We start from the raw sequence: 24,626 nt of genomic DNA, 5'->3' as shown, positions 1-24,626 counted from the left end.
AGAAGCATATTACTGTGCTTCTCAAACAACTAAGTTCAATTTCTTTCACTCTTCGTATAATCACTAGTCTTGGTAATAAACAGATCAGCCTCCTAACGTACTTTGCATATTTCCACTCAATAATGTCTTATGGAATAGTTTTTTGGGGTAACTCACCACTTAGACATAAAGTATTGATTGCACAAAAGAGAGCAGTGAGAATAATTAGTGGTATTCACCCAAGGACGTCATGTAGAAATCTTTTCAAGGAGTTAGGTAGTTTAACTGCACCATCAGAGCACATATATTCACTAATGAAATTCATTAAAAATAGCCCATCTCAATTCGCGAAGAACAATGATGTTCATACGTACAACACTAGAGGGAAATATGACCTTTCCTAACCATTATTGAAGCTGTCAGTTGCTCAAAAAGGAGTACATTATTCAGCAACAAAAATCTTTGATCATTTGCCCAACAACATAAAGTTTCTGGCTGGTAGCAGATCAAGTTTTAAATCTAGCTTAAAATCATTTCTTTTGGACAACTCCTTCTACTTCATGGATGAGTTTCTGTTTCAGAAATGGTAAAAAAATTATTATTAAGAATAATTTGTACCTCTTAATGTAGTTGCATGAGTAGAACAAAAAATTTCAGTAATAATAATATTAGCACTATGTATGTGTGTATATATATCTCGTAATCTGACTTGTTCCACATCATATCGATAAAATAATAGGGGAGAATGATCTACGGAACATGACATAACTAAAACTAAACTGAAAAAGAAACATTGGACCGAAACATCAAAGAAGATAAAGGTGCAATTGTCTGTGATCTGTGTACATTTTCTGTGTCCCTCAGTCCCTCCTCTGGCAGACTGTTGAGTGGAATCAACACATTCAAGATTATCTGTATTTCTCATATTGCACTCAGCTTCATTTGGTAAGCAGTATTTCATTTATATTAATTCAGAATGAGGGAAGAAAAATTTCTATATCTATAACGAACAGTGCACAATAGTAATGTCTCCTGAGCTCAACATCTCTCTCTTCATTGGAAGGGGCGGGGGTTGGGGGGGACTGTGTTGACTCAGCTTCATAGACTGAGGGGATGACATTAGAACATGTGTGGCATATAGTTGTATTTTTCTGGAGACCATTTTCCAAGCAGATTGGAGGGAATCCAAGGGGCATAGCTGCATGTTTTTGGTCCATGAGTCACCAGTAGGTTATAGCTGAAGATTCTGTGAACAATACCAGCATTTCTCTTACTCTTTTTGACAGCAGATGCCAGTTTAAAGTGGGAAGGATGTAAAAGATTAACCTTAATTTTTAGTGTGTGTCATGGCAAACGTCCTCTAGAAAACACACACACACACACACACAAATTCTGGTCAATTCAATAATCTCCATGCTTCTGTCTCACTTGAGGACTTCATGCAGAGGACACATTCCAGAATTGTAGGAAACAAGATCATTGTGGCACCATACCTAGGTATACCTTACATGACAGTTTTTGTGCATTGTCTTCTTTCCTTCTTTCTTGGTGCAGTATCCACAGACATACTCACCAACATTAAGTCGTGTCATGCTCCGATGGGCAGCTGATGTGTGCAGGCGACCTGTACTACGGCTATCACCTCCCAATCTTGGTCGACTAACTACCAGTCGATTTGCTTCTTGACGATTTAGCCATCCACCTTCCTGCTGCATTCTTTTGTTTAAAATAGGAAAAAATATTATAGTACAACACAAATAAAAACATGAACAGACATACAAAAGAAACTGTGACATTTAATACACTTTATGTTCACAGTTATACAAGACTGTATGATTACATTTATGAAAGGCACTGTAAAGAGCATGGTTGAGGCCGCTTTTTTAATATTTATTGTCACTCCCATTCTTGTTCATTTAAAAATGACACAAGGAAAAAAATTATATGCTCCTTTAAGCACCTGATGTCTCTCATATGGCCCGTAAGCAAAGCACATGAAGAAAGTCACCATAAAGTCTGTATTTAATTGATGCAACTCAGTGTACAGGCTTAAAATTGCATTTTCTGTAACTGTTCCTAATAATTTGCTCCTGTTCATGCACATTCACATTATGTTCTCTTTATTCATATTTATGGTGAGATGTTACTGACTATAAGTACAAATTTCATCTACATCATGCATAAACATCCTTACATTTGTTAAGTAATGATATTTTATTATAACAACCTGTGAGATTTGTCCACTCTATATGTCAAATGTTTCATTTATACTGAGAACATTACCACTACCAAAAATGCACAAGCTTTCACAGCAAGCGTCAATATCACTAAAAAACATTTTGGTTATACTGCAGTGTCATCTTATAATACACTTAAAGTACTAAAATGTACCAATGATTCTGCTGTTCTGCAGTGACTCTTCTGATTAGCTGAGGTGTAGGTGCATCAATTTATTGCTTTCATAACAGTGTCACTAGACCATTGACATCACTTTTATTTTATTGATCCTGAAACAGCATTGGTAGCCATAAGGAGGAAAAGAGGTGTTGTGACAGTGCCATGACATTTACAGTGCCGCCACGACAGTACGCGCAAACGGCGATAGAGGCGCTCCGCAACTCGGCTAAGCGCGGGAGTGCCACCTAGCTACGAACGGCGCCGGCCGCACGTCACGGCACGGCAGTCGAATAAGAGATACTGAGTTGTTATCATGTAACCAGCTATTGTTTCTAAGTGAGTGTGTTTGAATATCCACGCAATTATTGGTGATTAAAGGTTATAACACTTTTTGGCGACGAGGTCGGATATTATCCCTGCGTTGTGGATTTGTGTGTTTGTGACGGGGCAGACATGGAACAGCTTATGCAAGCGCTCATTGAACAACAAACACAGCTGACGGCTGGTATTCAGGCACAACAAACACAGCTGACGGTTGCTATTCAGGCGTTGTCGACGTCGCTTACTCATCGTCTGTCTTCCTCTTCTCCGCCTCCATTCCCTCCTTACGACGAGGCCGCTGAAGACTGGGAGGATTATGAGAAGCATTTGCGGCAACACTTCTTGGCTTTCGGCGTTGTCAACGCTCCTATGTGTAAGTCGTTATTTCTATCTTGGATTTCCCCATGGATCTATCAGCTGCTACCTCAGTTAGCCCCTCTGCGGGAACCTGCCTCTCTGTCCTTCCAAGAAATGTGTGACTTATTGTTTAACTATTACCAAAAAAACACCCACGTCGTTGCCGCCCGCGTGGCGTTCTACCGGTGTCGTAAACAGCCCCATCAATCTTACCGGGCTTGGGCGGCGGAACTACACGGTCTGAGTAAGAAATGTGTTTGTCACGGACATTCATCATGAGTCTTATGCTGATTCAATGGTTAGGGTTGCTATTATATGGCTTGCTCCTGATAAAGAAGTTCGGCAACGTGCCCTACAACTGCCAAACCCGTCGTTGTCGGAAGTTCTAAGCATCGCTCAATCCTCTGAAGTGTCTCACGCTGCTGGCGCGCAAATAGACGTGTGGTGTGATGTAGGCGCTGTACAGTCAACTTTCGACACGGACAATTTGCCTGTTTCACAGGAGAACGAAGATGTGGCGGCGGTTCACTTGCGTAAACAACGTCGCGTTGGGCCACAACGCTCGCAGCGAAAACAGCAACCACAGAAGCAGGTTCATTCCGCACTTCCTTCTTGTCCACATTGTTTCGTACAGCATGACAGGGCCGCGTGTCCACAACGTTGGGCCACGTGTAATTCCTGTAGGAAAAAAGGCAACATTGCTTCTGTGTGTCAGTCACCTAAAGTTCCTGTCGACGAGGACGAGGCATCGGACATGGATGTTAACTGTGTGCTTTCTCAAACAAATAAGTTGTTTGTTACTGTTCGTGTTCTGGATAAAGACATTTGCACGCAAGTGGACACTGGCTCTGCAGTAACTCTCATTAATTCTCACACGTATTTGGAGTTGGGCTACCCTCCCTTGTCTCCAGTTACACGAAATCTGAGAACTTATAATAAACAGAAAATTCCTATCATTGGCCAGTTTGATGCTTCCACTGCCTACAAGTCTGTTGTTAGGCCCTTCACGTTTTATGTGGTGGATCATGCAGGCACTGAAAACCTGTTCGGTTATGATGCTTTCCAGTTGTTCGGGTTCTCCATTGATGGTGATATGCACCTCATATCTGAGGATATTCCGTATCAACAGCTGGATGGATTGTGTTCTGAATTTTCGTCCGTGTTCTCTGCTGGTCTGGGTCGTGCCAAGGATTTTGAAGCCCACATTACTCTTAAACCTACAGCTCACCCTAAGTTTTTCCGAGCACGTGCTATTCCGGTGGCGTGGCATGCACCTGTCAAGGCTGAGATAGACAGGTTAACAGCTTCAGGGATTCTCCTTCCTGTTACCTCCAGCGAATGGGCATCGCCCATCGTGGTGGTTCCTAAACCAAACGGGAGTCTGCGATTGTGTGGTGATTTTAAAGCCACTGTCAACGCTCAGAGCCTCATTGACACTTATCCTCTTCCCCTTCCTGAGGAGTTATTTACCAAGCTCGCTGGGGGCCAGTTCTTTTCCAAACCTGACTTATCAGAGGCGTGCCATCAGTTGCTGTTGGAGGCTTCTTCCAAGGAATTTCTCGTCATCAACACCCCTTGTGGGTTGTATCAGTACCAGCGGTTACCATTTGGCGTCGCTAGCGCGCCGGCCATTTTTCAGCGGTTTTTGGAACAGCTCATGGCTTCCGTTCCCGGCTGCATAAATTATCTGGATGACATTGTTGTCACGGGGGCCTCCACTTAGGAGCACCTTCGCAATTTGCATTCCCTGTTTCGTGTTTCGCATTCGGCTGGGTTGAGGTGCTATCTGGACAAGTCACAGTTCTTCCAACCCTCCATTGTGTATCTTGGTTTCCACTTGTCCCGTGAGGGTATTCGTCCTCTACGTCAGCACGTTGCGGCCATTAACGCTCTATCCCGGCCATCTACGGTCAAAGAACTTCAGGCGTTTCTAGGCAAGATTGCTTACTATCTCAAATTCATTCCATCCGCGGCGGCAGTAGCTCATCCTCTGCATCAGCTGTTACGCAAAAACGTCCCTTTCTGTTGGTCCGACGAGTGTGAGCTGGCTTTTGTCCGCCTGAAGGCTCATTTGCAGTCGGCGCCTTGTCTTGCCACATTCCGTCCTGATCAGCACTTGGTTCTGGCGACTGACGCGTCACAGTATGGCATGGGGGCTGTTCTCGCCCATTGGTATGAGGATGGGTCGGAACGACCCATCGCCTATGCTTCCAAGACCCTCAACGATGCGCAACGGCGTTACTCTCAAATCGAAAAGGAGGCGCTCGCTATCATTTATGCTCTAAAAAAGTTCAGCATTTTTTTGTATGGTTCTAAGTTTCACCTCATCACCGACCACAAGCCGCTGGTCTCTCTGTTCAGCCCCTCGGCGTCGCTTCCGGATAAGGCAGCTCACCGCCTGCAACGTTGGGCCTTATACTTGTCTCGTTTTCACTATGAGATTCACTATCGCCCCACAGCCCAGCACACCAACGCTGACGCATTGTTGCGATTGCCGATGGGCCCCGACCCGGTTTTCGATCGTGATGAACTACTCTGTTTCCACATTGATGAGGAAGAACGTCGTGCGGTCGAGGGTTTTCCACTTACAGGTTCGCAGGTCGCGTCGGCTACTGCGCGGGACCCGGTCCTGCATCAGGTGATCGGTTTTGTTCAACGGGGTTGGCCGGACAGGACCAAGGGCCGGGCATTGGATCCCCTTCGCAACTACCATTCCTTGTGCCTTCGTCTGTCTGTTCGTGATGGTGGTGTTCTTTTGGCTACGGATAGCGCATCTCCACGGGTCGTGGTGCCAGTCTCTCTTTGCAAAGATGTTCTCAAACTGTTGCATGAAGGCCATTGGGGTATTTCTTGGACATCGCCCACATGGTTGCTGCGTGTGGTCAGTGTGATCCACAACTGGCTGCACCTCGTACAATGCCCTCTCCGTGGCCTGATCTGGCGCAGCCATGGGAACGGATGCACGCTGACTTTGCCAGCCCCTTCCTCGTTACTTATTGGCTACTGTTGATTGATGCCTTCTCGAAGTTTCCGTTTGTTGTTCGATGTCCGTCGCCCACCACTGCGGCAACGACGCTGGCTTTGTCCAAAATCTTTGCGCTAGAAGGTCTTCCATCCACGATCGTCATGGACAATGGCCCTCAGTTCTCTTCGCAGGCCTTCCGTGATTTTTGTACTGGACAAGGGATTCATCATGTTACAGCACCGCCCTTCCATCCGCAATCGAATGGGGAGGTCGAGCGCCTTGTCTGCACTTTCAAAAGCCAGAGGAAAAAATTCCTTAGTGATTTTTCCACAGATGACACTCTGCTGCAATTTCTGAGTTCTTATCGCTTCACACCTCTGGGTGATCGCAGCCCTGCTGAACTCTTGCATGGCCGCCAACCGCGCACTCTACTGCACCTGCTTCACCCTGTCAGGCCTTGTGCTGTGTCCCCTAGTGCGGGAAAATACTCGGTGGGTGCCGACGTGTGGGCACAAGGGTATGGATCTTGCCCTAAATGGATTCCAGGGGTGGTCAAGGCTCTTCGCGGCCGCCGGATTTGTGAAATACGTACGGACGATGGCATGGTTGTTCGCCATTACGACCAGATGTGCCCACGAGTGGTGGCCACGCCGGTGCCACCGTCCCTTCCTTCGCCTCCACCAGCCCGAGACGCCAGTCCTGTCGTTGCTGCCAATCTACCGTATGTGTTGCTGCAGCCGACGTCGTTACCGCTTCCGAGTACGCCGGAACCGGCCCCAGTCGCGACGCCGCCTTCTCCGGGACCCATCTCGTTGGAGCACACCCCCAGGTCCACGACACCTATGGATGCTGCTCCGGAGTTTTCACCCATCATCTCGTCCAGGAGGCACGTTCCACGCACGAGCTTCCGTCCTGGACATTTTCGACCATACTCTCGTGTCTCTCCGCGGGATCTTCTCGGGGCCTCACAAGAGGCCATGGATGTCTCCGCACTGTCCATGTCTCCAAGGAAGTGAGTGTTTTTTTTTTTAAGGGGGGAAAAGTGTTGTGACAGTGCCATGACATTTACAGTGCCACCACGACAGTATGCGCAAACGGCGATAGAGGCGCTCCGCAACTCGGCTGAGCGCGGGAGCGCTACCTAGCTATGAACGGCGCCGGCCGCACGTCACGGCACGGCAGTCGAATAAGAGATACTGAGTTGTTATCATGTAACCAGCTATTGTTTCTAAGTGAGTGTGTTTGAATATCCACGCAATTATTGGTGATTAAAGGTTATAACAAGAGGGGACACATGGATGACTATTTGTGGGTTTCACAACATGCTGGCAATCGATAGCACACTATGAAGCAACGACAAGGTTCATGGGTCTGTGATTTCCTGCTGTTAGTAGCAGAAAGAAGATGCCAGTTCTGCATATGCTGTTTGTTTTGCTGGTCACAGCAGTATCCAGTGAAGCTGACGTGCTGCAATCACACGTGACTCCTCGTACTGTGATTGCTGGTACTGTTGATGATAGGCAGTCTCAGGATTTCCAATGCCTGTCTTATTTTTCATGTGCACTTCTGTGGCTGTCTTGCCAGTATGGTGCTCTGCTTGTGCAAATCTGTTATGTTTCCCCAAGCGAACATAGCACTCATACTTTGCTATATGCTTGCTAACAGGCCTCCCAGTTTCCCCAATGTAAATCCGTGCAACACTGAAACTTCCTGGCAGATTAAAACTGGACACCGCCACAACCACCAAACAAGCAGCATACGCACAGCTGGTGTCATCTTTCCACTACTAACAGCAGCAAAACACGAATCCCAGAAGTTTGTAACTGATTTGCAGTGGGCTATCAATTTCCAGACAGCCATGCAACTCACAAATAATCGGACACATACCCCCTCTCTCTCTTCTACCAATGTTACTTTAGGAACAATAAAATCTAATATATATATCAGTGGTCTAGTGACACCATCAGGAAAGCAAATATACTGATGCACCCACACCCCAGCTCATCAGCTTTTGCACTGAGGAAGGCTGCTACACCTCAATCGAATTGTCAAAATATTTTATAGGATGACATGGAAATATACTGAGAATGCTTTTAATAAGGATACAATTATTGCCATTTGTCCTTCAGATACACCAGGCTTTATATTGTTCTGCAGATGGACACACTGCAACCAGTACAACAAAATGGATTCTGTTCACCAGCGGTCAAGCCACTCACATAAATTGGGAGATACACCACTTCTCAACTGACCACCTGGTACATCAAATACTTTTGAGAAACCTAAGAAGACAAAACCAATATTTTCATTTCTTGTGTCCTAAATTTGTAAAATATTACGTGGAATATGTTTCATGAGTGATGCTTATTTGTGCTGACTTTCTTCCTTGGAAGCTTTTAATTTTCAAAGACCATAACTATATACATCAGCTATAGAGTATGTTCTGGGATGCTGAAGCCAACAGAGATCACAAAATTCTCTGCATCTATTTATTTATCTAGCCATTTGACTTACTACCAGGAAAAATGTACTGTTGCAGTCATACACTACTAATGTCCTTAGAGGTGTGGTGGGGGAGTCTGTGGTGGAGAGTGAAAGTGTTGTCACATGAAGATAAAAACACACACACACACACGACTGGTGATCAGTTTCCATGACATTTATTTATAGGTTCTGTGAAACTATTCAAGCCAAAGCTTCAGTGACATGGAACGAGCAGTACATTGTTTATGGACAGCTAATTAGAAAATTTATAAACCAGTGACATGGAATGAGCAGTATATTGTTTATGGACAGCTAATTAGAAAATGTATAAATAAAAACAGTTAGTATATGAATAGATAATATGTTACAGAGAAACTCCTCAACTGCTATGAGGAACTCTGGTACAGGAGGAAACCTCTCAACTTTAATCTGAATGTTAGTGATTTATCACTCAATTTTTCAGTTCTGTTGGAAGCCTACTGAAAATGAAACTTGCCGATATACATCCATGCCTGTTCCAATCTCAGAATAACCCTTGCACCCTACATCCTCAATTAATTTATTGATATATTCCAATCTGTCTCCATCTAGTTATTACCCCCTACAGCTCCCTCTAATGCCATGGAAGTTATTCCCTGATGTTTTAATACACATCCAATCATCCTGTCCCTTCTTCTTGTCAGGTTTTTTTTTTTTTTTTCCCACCGATTCCAAGGAGACTGAATGCTGCCCCAAAAGCACATTTTCAGAGGACAACCTCCTCATTCCTTACCTTATCAGTCCACCCAGATTTCAGTATTTGTCTGTAGCACTATATCTCAAACGCTTCAATTCTCTTCTGTTCCTGTGTTCCTACCATCCATGATTAGCTACCATACAATGCTGTGCCCCACACATACATTTTCAGAAATTTCTTCCTCAAATTAAGGCCTATGTTTGATACTAGTAGACTTCTTTTTGTCAGTATTGCCTTCTTTGCCCGTGCCAATCTGGATTTTATGTCTTCCTTGCTTCGGCTGACATGGGTTATTTTGATTCCAAGATAGCTTCATATACTTTGTGATCAATGATTTGGATGTTACGTTTCTTGCTATTCTCATATCTGCTACTTCTCATTACTTAGTCTTTTTTTGGTTTACTCTAAATCCATACTGTGTACACATTAGACTGTTCATTCCATTCAACAGATTTTGTAATTCTTCTACACCTTCACCGAGAATAGCAATGTCATCAGCAAATCTAATCACTGATATCCTTTCAACCTGGCTTTTAATCCCACTCTGCAACTTTTCTTTTAGTTCCGCCTTTGATTCTTCCATGTATGGACTGAACAATAGGGATGAAATATTGCGTACCTGTTATATCCCTTTTTAATTCATTCATTTTGTTCTGAGTCATGCAGTCTTATGGTTCCCTCTTGGTTCTTGTACATTACTTAATCTTTAGCTCACTCCTTTCTTCGTCAGAATTTTCAACATCTTGCACCATTTTACACTGACGAACGCTTTTACCAGGTTGACAAATCCTATGACATGCCTTTATTTTTCTTCAGTCTTGCTTCCATTATCAAGCTCAACCTTCAGGGCTGTGTCTCTGGTGCCTTTACCTTTCTCAAGGCCAAACTAATTGTCACTTAACAGTTCCTCAATTTTCTTTTCCAGTCTTTTGTATATTATTCTTGCAGCAACTCACATGCATGCACTGTTAAGATGATTGTGGGATAGATCTTGCACTTATCTGTTCTCGCTATCATCGGAACTGTGTGGATGATATGTTTCTGAAAGTCTGATGGTATGTTGCCAGTCTCATAGATTCTACACACCAACTTGAATAGTAATTTGGTTGCCACTTCCCCAAATGATTTTAGAAATTCCGATGGAATGTTGTCTATCCCTCCTGTTTTATTTAATATCAAGTCTTCCAAAGGTCTCTTAAATCCCGATTCATACTGAATACCTTGTCTCTTCCATTTCGATTCCAAGTTTTTCTTCTATCACGTCATCAGAAAATTCCTCCCCCTAAGAGAGACCTTCACCGTACACTATCTGCTCTCTCATCTGCATCTAAATGTGGAATTCCCATTATTTTTCATTTCATCAGAGGTTGTTTTGACTTTTTTATATGCTGAATCAGTCCTCCTGACTATCATTCCGCTTTCAATTTCTTCACCTCGGCTTTCCTGCACTTCCTTTTTTATTTCATTCCTAAGTGATTTATATTGCTGCGCCTCTGTCTTTTCCTGATCATTTATGTACTTCCTTATTTCATTAATTAATTGAAGTATTTCTTCTGTTACCCAAAGTTTCTACACAGTTATCTTCCCTGAACCTATATTTGTCTGTCCAGCATTTGTGATTGCTCTTTTTAGAGTTGTCCACTCCTCTTCAACTGAACTACCTACTGTGTTATTCCTTATTACAGTATGCAAACTTCAAACATGTCTCATCATTCCTCAGTACTTTAGTATACCACTTCCTTCCACCCTGATTTTTTTAAATATGATTCTCTTGAACTTCAGTCTACTCTTCGTCATTACTAAATTGTGATAGGAGTCTCTATCCGATTCTGAGTATAGCTTACAATCCAATACTCTGTCTGACCATGATGTACTACAACTGGAATCTTCCTGTATATCTAGACCTTTTCCAGGTATATCTCCCCCTTTTGTGATTTCTGAACAGTGTATTTGCTGCTACTAACTGTAACTTATTGCAGAATTCAATTAGTATTTCTCCTCTATCATTCCTACTACCAAGCCTATATTCTCCCATTACTCTTTTATATATTCCTTCCCCTACAACCATATACCAGTATTTGACCTCAAGATAGTTGACAGAAGAAAAATGTCTAAACCTCCAGGAAGATGGGGGGAGGCGTTTCTGGCAAGTCAACAACAGAGGAACAACCACCTTAAGAATAACCCCCATCATGAAGATAAAAATTTGAGAAACCAGGTTCAATTGGCTCTGAGCACTATGGGACTTAACTTCTGTGGTCATCAGTCCCCTAGAACTTAGAACTACTTAAACCTAACTAACCTAAGGACATCACACACATCCATGCCCGAGGCAGGATTCGAACCTGCGACCGTAGCAGTCGCGCGGGAGAAACCAGGTAAATGCTCCAGATATAATAAACCTGGCCATTGAAAAAAAGACTGAAGAAGACTGGTCACTATGTTAAATGATCAACTTAGAAACAGTGTAAGTTGGTAGGGGATGGGGATGCCCCAATAAGCAAAATTCTATCACTACCAAGCAAAAATGCGTCGTTTTTACATTCTGGTGCTGCTGATCACATTTGTAATCAAATTGAATAGGTTACAAGTTACAAGCTATTTAAAAGTGAAGTCCCAATGTATATTGGTGGTGGTAGCTTCATTCCATCACAAGAAAAGGTGACAAACATTTTAGCCTTTGGTAGAGAAAGATGGAGTGAGGAAATATCTGTCAAATGTTTATATATGCCAGTGATTCAGTTTAATGTATTCTCAATTGGACCAGTTCTTTACAAGGGAATAACATTTAAATCTGATAAGACAATAGGCAGACTCTTCAAGGAAAAAAATGTTGTTGCAGTGGAAGTTCATGAAAAACGTTAGGTAGAATGAAGTTTAGGATGTCACTGAGTGAAAATGACATTATTCAGGCAAATAGGGGTATGCAGATCTCAAAATCTGGAGCAAAAGGCTTGCACACCACAATTTTCCTTGTGTAAAAATGTTTTTGAACAGTTGACAAATCTAGTTTAAGTAAAAAGATAAAAGCTTATATGTGGGCTGTATTATGGGCAAAATTCATTAGTTGCCCTTCCATAAAAGTGACTCAAAGTCTGCAAAGACATGCGAGTTGATTCACAGTGATTTTTGTGGTCCTGCGCAAGTTAATTCAGTTGATGGTTCAGGGTACTTTCTTTTGTTGAAAGATGACTATTCCAATTAGCAATTTATTAATCAAGAGGTGCACAAAATAATGCCAAACCATGGCATAATGCATCAAAATTCAGAACTTATTACAATTTATTAATCAAAAGGTAGTTAAAATAATTCAGAATCATGGAATAATTCACCAAAATTCAATAGCCCACAAGCCCCCAACAGATTGGTGCAGCTCTACATGAGAACAGAACTTTGGTGGACACGACAAGGACAATGCTTCATGCAAGCCGCCTGCCAATAAGATTATGGGTCAAGGCCATAAACATGGGAATTTATATTTTGAACAGAACACGTGAAAGCAATGTTAATGGAAAAGCACCTCACAAAGTTTATTTAATAAAATTGCAGCCAAATAGCCATAAACAGTTACTTTGCTTGACATTTTACATTTACATTTTACATTTTTGCATATTCATTTATCGATTTCACTCTTTTACTGCACAGTTCTATGTGATATCGTTCACAGGCTTCGTTACACAGTTCACATCCACATGTTGCGGTTGGGTCGTGATAAGTTTTGTTTTTGCAGATTAGATGATGAAAGCCGTGAATAGAAAGTCTAGTTATGACATGTCGCTGTTCGAAGTTTGGTGCTGTCCATGAGCGGTTCGTCATTGCTTCGGTGCCATAAAACTCCAGCCATATTTTTTTCTCGTTTGTCCTCCACGATCTTCAGTTGCTTCCTGGAAGCCCTGGTGTGTGGCATCATATATCGAAGTCTGATGTCTTCAATTAGGAATGTCTCTCTCACTAGCAGGTACACTATTCTAGATCTTGTTATCTTTGAGAGACCTAGTGCTCTTTTTAGATAGGTCGATTTTACCTTTTCTAGTGTTTCTAGATTTTTTTCTGTCAGGTGGTCCCATATAACCTCCATCCCATAGGCCAGGATTGACAAGATTTTTGTGTTGAATAATTTCATGGCTGTTTCTAGACTGAGTAGGCGGATGTTTTTGATGTCCTGTATTGCTATTATTGCTTGGGCTGCGCGTTCTGTTGTATGTTTTGTGAAGCATTTGGCTGTTGGTTGCAATGTCACTCCTAGGTATTTAAAGTCTGATGAGATTTTTATTTTTTGTCCTCTGATACTGATTTCCGCATTCTTGGGTGTTTTGCCTCCTTTTCTGAAAATTACCATTTCTGTCTTTGTTATGTTTATATGTAGTTTGTGTTCACTGCACCATCTGTCTATTTTCTCAACGATTCTCTGCAGCTTCTGTATATCCGTTGAACCTACGGCAATGTCGTCAGCGTATGCATATACATACACATCTTCTTCATTTTCTCCAATTCGGAGTACTTCTTCAGTGGCAAGAATGTACAGCAAAGGGCTCATTGGGTCACCCTGTAAGACTCCGTTCGATTGCAGAATGGGGTTCGAAAAAGAGAGGTTGTCTGATATTGTAATTAAGTTGTATTCGAGGATTGACTTGATTATTCTTGCCCATACGCTATCTTCTCCCATTGTGTTTTCCAGTTTTCGGACTATGAGCTCTCTTTCCAATAGGTCAAAGGCTTTGGTAAAGTCTATGAACACTGTGTAGAACATTTGTTTCTTTTGTAGCGCATCATCGATGTTGTTTAGAAGAAGCCTGACTGCCGTAAGTGTTGATCTTCCAGATCTGAAACCCATTTGTCTTTCTGGGAGATGACTGTCCACAGAGGCTTGGATTTTTTGTGTTATTATCTTTGAAAACATCTTGAACTGAGTATTTTCCAAGGCTATGCCTCTGTACTTGTTTGGGTCCATTGGATCTCCTCTACCTTTGTAGAGAACTTTTATTGCCGAGTGTCTCCATTGTGTCGGAATTCTTCCAAGTTCCAGGCATTTGTTAAACAGTTTGGTCCATATGTGTTGGAGGGCCTGTTTTGCATCTTTTATATGTTCATTATATATATTATCAGGTCCTGCTGCTTTCTTGTTCTTCAGTGCTTTTATTACTTCTTTCACGTCATCTTCATTTAGGGGTTCCCATGTATTGTCTTTTTCCTTAGTTTGATGTTGTTTCTCTTTCTTTGGGGGTGTTTTGAGTCCTCGTTTGTTCAGTATCTTACTGAAGTGGTCTTCCCATTCCTTCAGGTCTATATTTGGTGTATGAGCCATTTTTCTTGGTCTTGCTGCTATGTATGGGTCTTTCTCTGCTTCATCCGCTTCTCTTTTTGCCTCTCTTTCTATGTATTGTTTTTTCTTCTCTTCTATTAGTTTTTTGTAGATTCTCCTCTCTTCTGCGTACAGTTTGTATGTTTCCTCATCATGCTGGTTTCTTAGTCTGTGGAGGGTTCTTAGAACAGTGTTCCTTTTGCTGTAGCATTCAGCATCAAACCATCTTTTGGCCGTCCTTGTTTTGGGGATTGTTTGTATCACTGAATTTTTTAGGAGGTCTTCTATTTGGTCTGTTGCTTTTTCAAGGTCTCCTTCCTCTATGAAAGTTTCTATTTGTGTTAATTGTTCTTGCTGGTTTGTTAATTGTTCTATATCAATTTTTCTTTGTGTGATTTGGTGGGTCTTTCTTGCTGGCGGTGACGTGACGATATTTATTTTTATCTTCATTGGAATGTGCTTTCGTATAGGAGTAATGGAGTCATGCCATATTGGTTGAATACTTCCTTCTATGTCTCCTCTTGTTAATGCGATATCAATGGTGCTCTTCCCATTGTGGCATATGTATGTAGGTATCTGTCTATCGTTAAGTACAGTGAAACCATCTTCTTCTAGGGTTTCAACGACTAGTTTTGTTTTATAGTTTTCTGTGTCTATTCTGCAGTTGAGATCGCCTGCAATAATGATGTGTTTGCTGTCGCACTGTTTGATGAGTGTGACTATTTCGTCAATTATTTCTACAGCATTTGTGTGCGGTTTAAAATAGGCTGCAATTATATTTATGTTTGCCGCTTCTATTAGCATACTATTTTCTTGTTTTATGATTTTTTGGTGGGCGTCATCCAGGGTTTCAGTAGGATAGATATTCCTCCCATGGGTCGTCCTCTTTCTCCCTTCTTTGCCATTAGGTGATAATTATAGAAATCTTTATGTTGCCAGCTGTCTATCAGGAAGGTTTCTGTTAGAATTGCAAGATCCGAGTTTTGCAGAATGTCTGTTGGTGTTAGGTTAAGAGCACTTTTTACTCCCTCTGTATTCCACAAGACTGCTTTTATTTCTTGCTCTTCTGGTTTTCTTCTTCGTTTAGTTGAGCTCTGCTCCGTCTTCCATTGATCGTCTTGGGAAACGAAATCGACGTACTTTTATGTTTTCTGGCCAGAATTCTGGTTCTTGTGTGATTTGTAGCTTTTCAAACGGAATGCCTACTTTGAAAGCTTTTTTGTCGCCCAGTGTGCGCAGTTCTTCACATTCTAGTTGTCCCAGTATTCCGTTCTTGTTAAGGTATTTCACTACTGTAGCAGTTGTGGTGGTTCTCTTTAAGTTACCGATGTATAGCCACGCTGTTGTTTCTGCTGCTTGCATTTCTTCGTCTTCTTTTTGGTACCCATTATGGTTTTATAATTACTCTGGTTTCTTCTGTACCAGCTCCTCCCTGCCACAGTACTCCAAGTCGGTTCCTCTAGTTCATTAACCTGATTTTGGGTTTTATTATGTAGCTCATCTGCATTGATTTGGACTTGTAGCTGATTTTGTTGCTGGAGCAGAGGATTTCTGTATATTGTCGTTCCCACTGGTTTAACTTTGTTGTTGTATTTAGTTTGTATGTTGTTTCCATCAGTTTTGGTTTTCTCTGCGTCTAGGTGGCTTTCCTTTTCTAGAGTTTTCTTTATTTGCTCTTGTATTAATATCCCTAGTTGGTTTTTTTAGGAAATCAGTTATCTCCTCCACTTTATGCCTCAGTTCTCCCATTTCCGTCTTATTTCCATCTTTTTTTTACTTTTACCAGAAAGCTACCCACACTGATGTCTCCGTTGAAGTTCTTCTCAGATCCTGTAGGTGTCTCTTCTGTCTGTCTCTGTCTGCTATGTGCTGTTTCCTGCGTTTCGCCAACAGATGTCGCTACGTGCCCAGCAGGCCACTGTCCGCTATGTGCTGTTTCCTGAGTTTCTCCAATAGATGTCGCTAGTGTCCACCAGTGCAGCTGTCTTCTCCTACGCTCGTCTCTTGTTGGATGTTCCTGACCTCTCTTGTAGGATTCCTATTCTCCACCTTATTTGCTTTTGTTTCGTTTTTCAAAGATTGTAAACATTTTCTTATTTCACTCACCGCCTCTAGTAAGTCGTTCTTCATTTCCTTCTTCATATATCCTCCTTCTTCTGCCACTTTTGCGATCATCACAAGAGCGTTCTCAATACGATACACTGCACTGTCTGCCATCTTACTCACAAAGTATGGACTGCATTGGACTGTGATGTGGCCAAACTCAGGGTATTTGGAGAGATGGTTTACCAGGTGTACCGGTATGAAATGAGCGTTTTTTTGTGAAAATGAAACAATAATTTTGAATTGAAAAGTAAAAACATTTTATTCAAAGTACTGACCATTGCTTTCTATACATTTTGACCACCTTTCTGGCAATTTGTGGACACCAAGCCAATAGAAATGTTCATCTTTTGAAGCAAAACAATCAGACAACCAATTTTCGACTTCTTTGTAGGAATCGAATCATATCTGTAACCTCAGCCTTGTTAAGGTAACCTGAATCCACCCAGCTTTCGCTCCCATACAACAAAGTTGGTCAAAAGATTGAACAGTGCACAGATAGCTTAGTCTTGGTACTGACTTCCTTCTTGCAGAAGAGAGTAGATCGTAGCTGAGCGCTCACTGCATTAGCTTTGCTACACCTCGCTTCCAGTTCTTTCACTATGTTGCCATCCTGTGAGAATATGCATCCTAAGTACTTGAAACCGTCCACCTGTTCTAACTTTGTTCCTCCTATTTGGCACTCAATCCATTTATATTTCTTTCCCACTGACATTACTTTCGTTTTGGAGATGCTAATCTTCATACCACAGTCCTTACATTTCTGATCTAGCTCTGAAATATTACTTTGCAAACTTTCAATCGAATCTGCCGTCACAACTAAGTCATCCGCATATGCAAGACTGCTTACTTTGTGTTCACATATCTTAATCTCACCCAGCCAGTCTATTGTTTTCAACATATGATCCATAAATAATATGAACAACAGTGGAGACAGGTTGCAACCTTGTCTTACCCCTGAAACTACTCTGAACCATGAACTCAATTTACCGTCAACTCTAACCGCTGCCTGACTATCTATGTAAAGACCTTTAATTGCTTGCAAAAGTTTGCCTCCTATTCCATAATCTTGTAGAACAGACAATAACTTCCTCCTAGGAACCCAGTCATATGCCTTTTCCAGATCTATAAAGCATAGATACAATTCTTTGTTCCACTCATAACACTTCTCCATTATTTGCCGTAAGCTAAAGATCTGGTCCTGACAACCTCTAAGAGGCCTAAACCCACACTGATTTTCATCCAATTGGTCCTCAACTAATACTCGCACTTTCCTTTCAACAATACCTGAGAAGATTTTACCCACAACGCTGATTAAAGAGATATCTCTGTAGTTGTTACAATCTTTTCTGTTTCCATGTTTAAAGATTGGTGTGATTACTGCTTTTGTCCAGTCTGATGGAACCTGTCTCGACTCCCAGGCCATTTCAATTACCCTGTGTAGCCATTTAAGACCTGATATTCCACTGTATTTGATGAGTTCCGACTTAATTTCATCCACCCCAGCTGCTTTATTGCACTGCAATCTATTGACCATTTTCTCCACTTCCTCAAATGTGATCCTATTTCCATCATCATTCCTATCCCATTCTACCTTGAAATCTGAAACATTACTGATCGTATTTTCACCTACATTGAGCAACTATTCAAAAAATTCCCTCCATCTGCCCAAGGCATCCACAAGATTCACCAGCAGTTTTCCTGACCTGTCCAAAATACTTGTCATTTCCTTCTTACCTCCCCTTCGAAGACTGCTAATTACACTCCAGAATGGTTTTCCAGCAGCTTGACCCAATGTCTCCAACCTGTTTCCAAAGTCTTCCCAAGATTTCTTCTTGGATGCTGCAATTATCTGTTTGGCTTTGTTTCTTTCTTCAACATAACTTTCTCTGTCTACCTGAGTTCTAGTATGTAGCCATTTTTGATACGCCTTCTTTTTCCTTTTGCAGGCTGCCTTGACTGTGTCATTCCACCAAGCTGTTTGCTTCATCCTACTTTTACACACTACTGTTCCAAGACATTCTTTAGCCACTTCTAGTACTGTGTCCCTGTACCTTGTCCATTCCTTTTCCAATGACTGTAATTGACTACATTCAACTAACTGGTACCTTTCTGAGATCGCTGTTATGTACTTGTGCCTGATCTCCTTACCCTAAAGTTTCTCCACTCTTGTCCTCCTACATATGGACCTGACCTCTTGCACTTTCGGCCTCACAATCCCAATTTCACTGCAGATTAAATAATGATCAGTGTCATCAAAGAATCCCCTGAATACACGTGTGTCCCTCACAGCCTTCCTGAATTCCTGATCTGTTGTTATATAGTCAATGACAGATCTGGTTCCCCTGCCTTCCCAAGTATACCGGTGAATGTTCTTATGTTTAAAAAAGGAGTTTGTGATTACTAAGCCCATACTGGCACAGAAATCCAAGAGTTGTTTCCCGTTCCTGTTGGCCTCCATATCCTCTCCAAATTTACCCATAACCTTTTCATACCCTTCTGCTCAATTTCCAATCCTGGCGTTAAAATCACCCATGAGCAGAACACTTGTCATTGTCCTTTACTCTAACAACTACATCACTGAGTACCTTATAAAAACTATCCATCTTATCTTGATCTGTCCCTTCACAATGCGAATATACTGACACAATCCTAATTTTCTTGCTAGACGCTGTCAAATCTATCCACATTAGTCGTTCGTTTACATACCTTATTGCAACTACGCTGGGTTCCATTTCTTTCCTGATGTAAAGCCCTACACCCCATTGTGCTATTCCTGCTTTGACTCCTGACAGGTAGACCTTGTATTCTCCCACTTCCTCTTCTTTCTCACCCCTTACCCGAATGTCACTAACAGCCAAAACGTCCAGCCCCATCTTACTTGCAGCCTCTGCCAGCTCTACCTTCTTCCCAGAGTAGCCCCCATTGATATTAATAGCTCTCCATCTCATTACCATTTGTTTGCCAAGTCGCATCTTAGGAGTCCCTGGTTTGTCAGTTAGAGGTGGAACTCCGTCACCTCCAAAGGTCCGAGGCATTTTGCTCTGATTGTTGCCAGCATCATATTTAAAGTACCAGGGAAGCAGGTTGCTAGCCTTACTTGCCCCGAGTCCCATTGGGTTTTACCCCTAACGGTTGAGGGACTAACCGGTGGATTTGGTAGTCTTTGCCGTATAAGCACAAAGGTGACCACAACTCAGAATATGTCCGAGATACCCAGCCTTATACCAAAGTAACTGGTATCCCGACTGTCGGGACCACTTACTTGGCCACTCATATGTTGCCCGTGGTTCATGAACTAGGACATGACTACAGGAACCCACACCATGAACCACTCATTTCTTACATCAAAATCATTATTTCTGAACCGTTGAAACCATCTTTTGCACGTTGCTTCTGATAGAGCATGATCACCATATGCCTCAACAAGCATTCAATGTGACTCTGCAGCACTTTTTTTCAAATGAAAACAGAAAATTAATGCTTTCCGCAAATCATCACTTTCTGGTACAAAATTCAAAATTGTGAACAAGATGAAAACATATGATGTTGTTTGTTCCGTGACTTGATGTATACTAAATATCTTTGACAGCAAACAAAAAAAAAAAAAAATAAGGCTCGTTCACAACAAATGTTCCCATCGACAAATTTGTATCTTAACGCTCATTTCATACTGGTTCACCTGGTACATATACATTACAAAGGAGAGATGGCAGAAATGGGATTCCAAAGCTGAAAATGTTTTCTTGGTTGAATATGATACACAGGTGAGAGGATATCAAGTTGGTTTTCTCATGAAGATCAAGATAAAACACACTGAAATGTTGTTTTCATGCACAAATTAAACTGTGATTGTCAATCTGAGGAAAATGTCAAGAAAGATGATGAACGGTTTCTAATATCTGAGACCATTGAGGATGAACAGCCTAATCAAGAGGAGAGGGTGAATCAGGCAGAAGACTTTAATTAAGCCACCCGCAGATGAAATCAATTGTATTAAACATAATTTCATTGCAGATTGCACAGAATTAGTGAATCAAACAGGTAGAACTTATGAGATAGAGCAAATATCAAAAGGCTGGTTAGATATGCCAACCTCAATGTGTGTGACACACTGCTGGGCCATTCCATTGATTGATAATCATATCAATTCCATACATGCAGAGCTTTCAGTAGTGCAGTGACAAGTTTTCAGCAGATTCGAGATGTAATATCTCTGGCAATATATGCTTGAAAGAAACAAAGCTTGGCCATCTTGTATAAATTCTTACATTCACTTAAGCAAAATAATAAAGAAATGTTTCTTGAGTGATTTTCATAGAGATAACTTAAAGCGAAGTTGGATGAAAAAATAAATGCTTGAAAGAATGTGAAGTTTACCTTTTTATACTTCCGGCAGTAATTGCGGGATAAACATACCCTTTATTTGTAATAACTTACCAATACAAGGCCTTAGAATATAAAATTTTCCAATAGTTTACAAATTGAGGGCAAAGTTGATTATTTTTGTAAAAATGCCAAAAATGGGTATTTTTAGCCGACATTGCAAGAAAAAGTCACCTGCAAACTCTTTTAAACTGTTTCCGTTAGGAAGACCATATTTTAAACCACCTAAAAACTAAATTTGCTTTTGTCGTGTAAACATACAAGGCCCTAAAAAAGCTATAGCAAGGTGCTTTGAAAATGGGCCCATATTCCACTGGTCCTCAAATTAAATCTGAATCTTTTATTACATTCTACAATTTTTAGCATTCACCGGAGAAGATAATATAAAAAATCTTGATGACTAGGAAGTGAGATCACATCAGAACAATTTGAAAAAGTTCAAAGAGGCACTGTTTTTCGTCACGAGTTCATTATCACATATTTCAGCCTGCTTGTCTGCTGAAATAATTACAGCTGACTATAAATTTCTAAATTTAACTGTACATTACCAGGGCACTGGAGATCATTGGTAGTGAAATTGTTTCATAACAGCTGCAATATACATTATATGAACTGCCTTCAAGCTATACACCGTTTTCACATTTGTAAATTTTGGTGAGGGTAATAGCAGTCTCACTGACATTTTTTGGAAAGTATTAAAGTTACAGAGAATTTTGAGTATTTCTTTTTTAGTTGTTCAATGCCACAGATGTGCTAGTTGAATTCCAGTTTCAGGTATAGTACATTTCGTGTCCACGTAATTTGTGGTTTATGTTGAACATTGGTGTACGAAAGAAAATTTGTATAAATGTCTGTTACAGTCCATGGTGGTTTAACCACTGCTGGTTTCTTTTATAGTGGGAAAAGCAGCACCTCCATCACCACAGACGCCATGCCCGAAGCTGTACAATAGCAGCCATAGGTGTGTTTCCTCACAAATGATTCCAATCCTAGTGGTACATTTCTCTGGGTCAGAGGACACAGCTAGAAGAGGTCTCTTTTAGTATCCTAAGCTTATGTTTCTGGCAAGATACTTGAATTTTTTACATGTTTCATTAATTTGTTTTGAATGTAATGAACAAAATTATACTGCCAGAGAGATGGTGTCACTGATGATGCTGGAGTAACTGCAATAATATGCTGATGATGCTTGAGTAACTGTAATAATATGTTGTTCCAGATCCCAGTGCTTGTCACACCTTTATGACCAATAAAATAAACTGGGCCATGTGTGTGCATAAAGCTTATTAAAGCACCCTTCCTCTGAGAAGAAGTCTCGTAGATATTACGAACCTACCACTCTTTTTTATAAAAGTATGCAGCATGTTGTCTTTGCTGGAGGTCTGATTGTAATATATTTCCTCCAATACTGTCAATAAATTTTGGCCAGAAGAGATCATGCATCAGTTGAAAATCTAATGACCTGCACTGTTGTTTCATCAATTGGCAAAAATGGCATTAAATTTGCTTTTATTAGCAAAAAAGATATCAAGTGAAATGAAGCATTTCAAGAAGACATGGGTGCACTCCAGCAGAAATTAAAAATCATAATATTTTGCGGATTGATGAAACAATTCAGGTCAGTGAGGTTCAAATGATGAATCACCATTTCTGGCCAAAATTGGTGACAACAGCGAAGGAGATATATTAATAATTGGACTTCCAGCCACAGCAATATAATGTATGCATTTATGAGAAAGAGTGCTAGATTGGAAATATCTGAGACTGCTGCAGACAAGAATGATGCTTAATAAGCTTTGTGCACCAACATTGCCCAGAAATTTCATATTATTGGCCATCAGGGAATGACAAGTGTTGGATTCTGGAATGGCACATTATTGCGTTATTTCAGCTCCATCAATGACAGTGTTTGACTGGCTATTTTTCCTCCTGACAGTCAACAGCAAATCAATGAAACCTGTCAAAAATTCATGTAGCCTGAAGTACACATTAGCTGAGGATACTAAATGAGACCTCTTATAACTTTGGCCTTTGATACTGAAAGAAACATTTCATCAGGCTAGAGATCCCGTGTAAAGAAAGCCTAGCTTCGGGCATGGCACCTATGGCGATGGGGATGTTGGTTTTCTCACTTTAAAAGAAGTGGTTTTTAGTATTGCCCATAGCAGCACATTCATACAATTTTTCATCAGTACAGTGAAGTTCAACATAAAATGCTAACTACGAGAACGCAAAATATGTCATACTTTAAACTGGAATTAAACTATCTCATCAATGGCATTGCACAATAAAAAAAAGACATGCTCAAAATCCTCTGTAAGATGCATTAAAAAAATAATAATAAAATTTAAAAAAATAAAAAAAATATCCAGGAGACTGCTATGAAACTGCGCCAAAAATTTTCAAATGTGACAATGGTGCAAAATTTAAAGGCTTTTTATATGACATGTGTTGTAGCTGTAATGCAATAATTTTACTACCATGATCTCCAGCATCTTGATGATACACAGTTAAATTTAGAAATTTGTAACTAGTCTGATTCTGTAGTTACTACAGGGTGGGGGTGGGGGGTGGGGAGGGGGGGGGGGGAGGGGAAGCTGAAATATGTCATGATGAGTCGTGACAAAAAACACCACCTTTTTGAAGTTTTTAAAGTTCTTCTGACTTGGCCTTATTTCCTAGTCATTATAACTTTTAATATTACCTTCCCCACAAACTAATAAACAACTGGAGGACATACTAAAAGATGTCAGATTTAATTTGAATACCAGTGGAACATTGGTGTATTTTCAATACACTTCCACATTGTCATTGTTTTTTAGGGCCTTATATGCTCTCACATTGCAAAACTAAATCTATTTTTTAGGTGGTTGAGAACATGAACTTTCTAGTGTGAACAGTCTAAAAAGTGTTGTAAAAGTGGGCTGAAACTACAATTTTGACATTCTTATAAAAATGTCAATTTTGCACTCAGTCTGTAAACTACTGGAAAGCGGTACGAGAATGAAAATTTTATATACTTGTACCTTTTATTGGTAAGTTATTAGAATAGATTGAAAATCAGCCAACCAGTTGCAATTACAGGTTGTTATCCCTTGATCACAGTTTCGATATTTGTAAAAATATCTTCTTCAGAAGTACTGACCTTATTACATCACTTGATGCAATAGGTGTCACAAGATAAAATATACAGACTCTGTATATTTGCAACAGTTGGCCTTAGTCTCTAACATAAGGTACACGTAACTTACAGAAATATCTTGTGACGCCTACTTCATCATGTGATGTAATAAGGCAAATACTTCTCAAGAAGATATTTTTACAAATATCAAAACCATGGTCAAGGGCTAATAAACCTGTATTTGCAACTGGTTGGCTGATTTTTCAATCTGTTCTGAATTACACAGTCGTTTCACAGCCATGTTTAAGATTTTGAGTTAAGTTATTACATACAAAGTTTCACATTTATCCTGCTATTACTTCTGGAGACATAAAAAGCTTAGCTCCACATTTTTTTCAAGAGTCTGTTGTTTTGGCTGACTTTGCTTCAAATTATCCATATGAAAACTGCTCAGAAATCTTTTTCTGTTATTTCA

At 40.8% G+C, this 24,626-nt stretch overlaps 1 protein-coding gene across 5 annotated transcripts in view; it reads right to left on the bottom strand.

Moving 5' to 3' along the window:
- The window catches only part of LOC126253367 (protein melted), a 253,424-nt gene that overhangs the window by 145,812 nt on the left and 82,986 nt on the right, over window positions 1-24,626 (bottom strand). For all 5 annotated transcript variants that reach the window (XM_049954643.1, XM_049954641.1, XM_049954645.1 and 2 more), the window contains one exon: window positions 1,553-1,695. In XM_049954643.1, coding sequence (XP_049810600.1) covers window positions 1,553-1,695 — 143 coding nt within the window. The remainder of the gene's footprint in view (window positions 1-1,552; window positions 1,696-24,626) is intronic.

This window comes from Schistocerca nitens, chromosome 4 (genome assembly GCF_023898315.1).
Source record: "Schistocerca nitens isolate TAMUIC-IGC-003100 chromosome 4, iqSchNite1.1, whole genome shotgun sequence".
Classification (NCBI taxonomy): Eukaryota; Metazoa; Arthropoda; class Insecta; order Orthoptera; family Acrididae; genus Schistocerca; species Schistocerca nitens.
The sequence above is the reverse complement of the archived record's forward strand: the minus strand, read 5'-3'. Positions and strand labels throughout refer to the sequence as shown.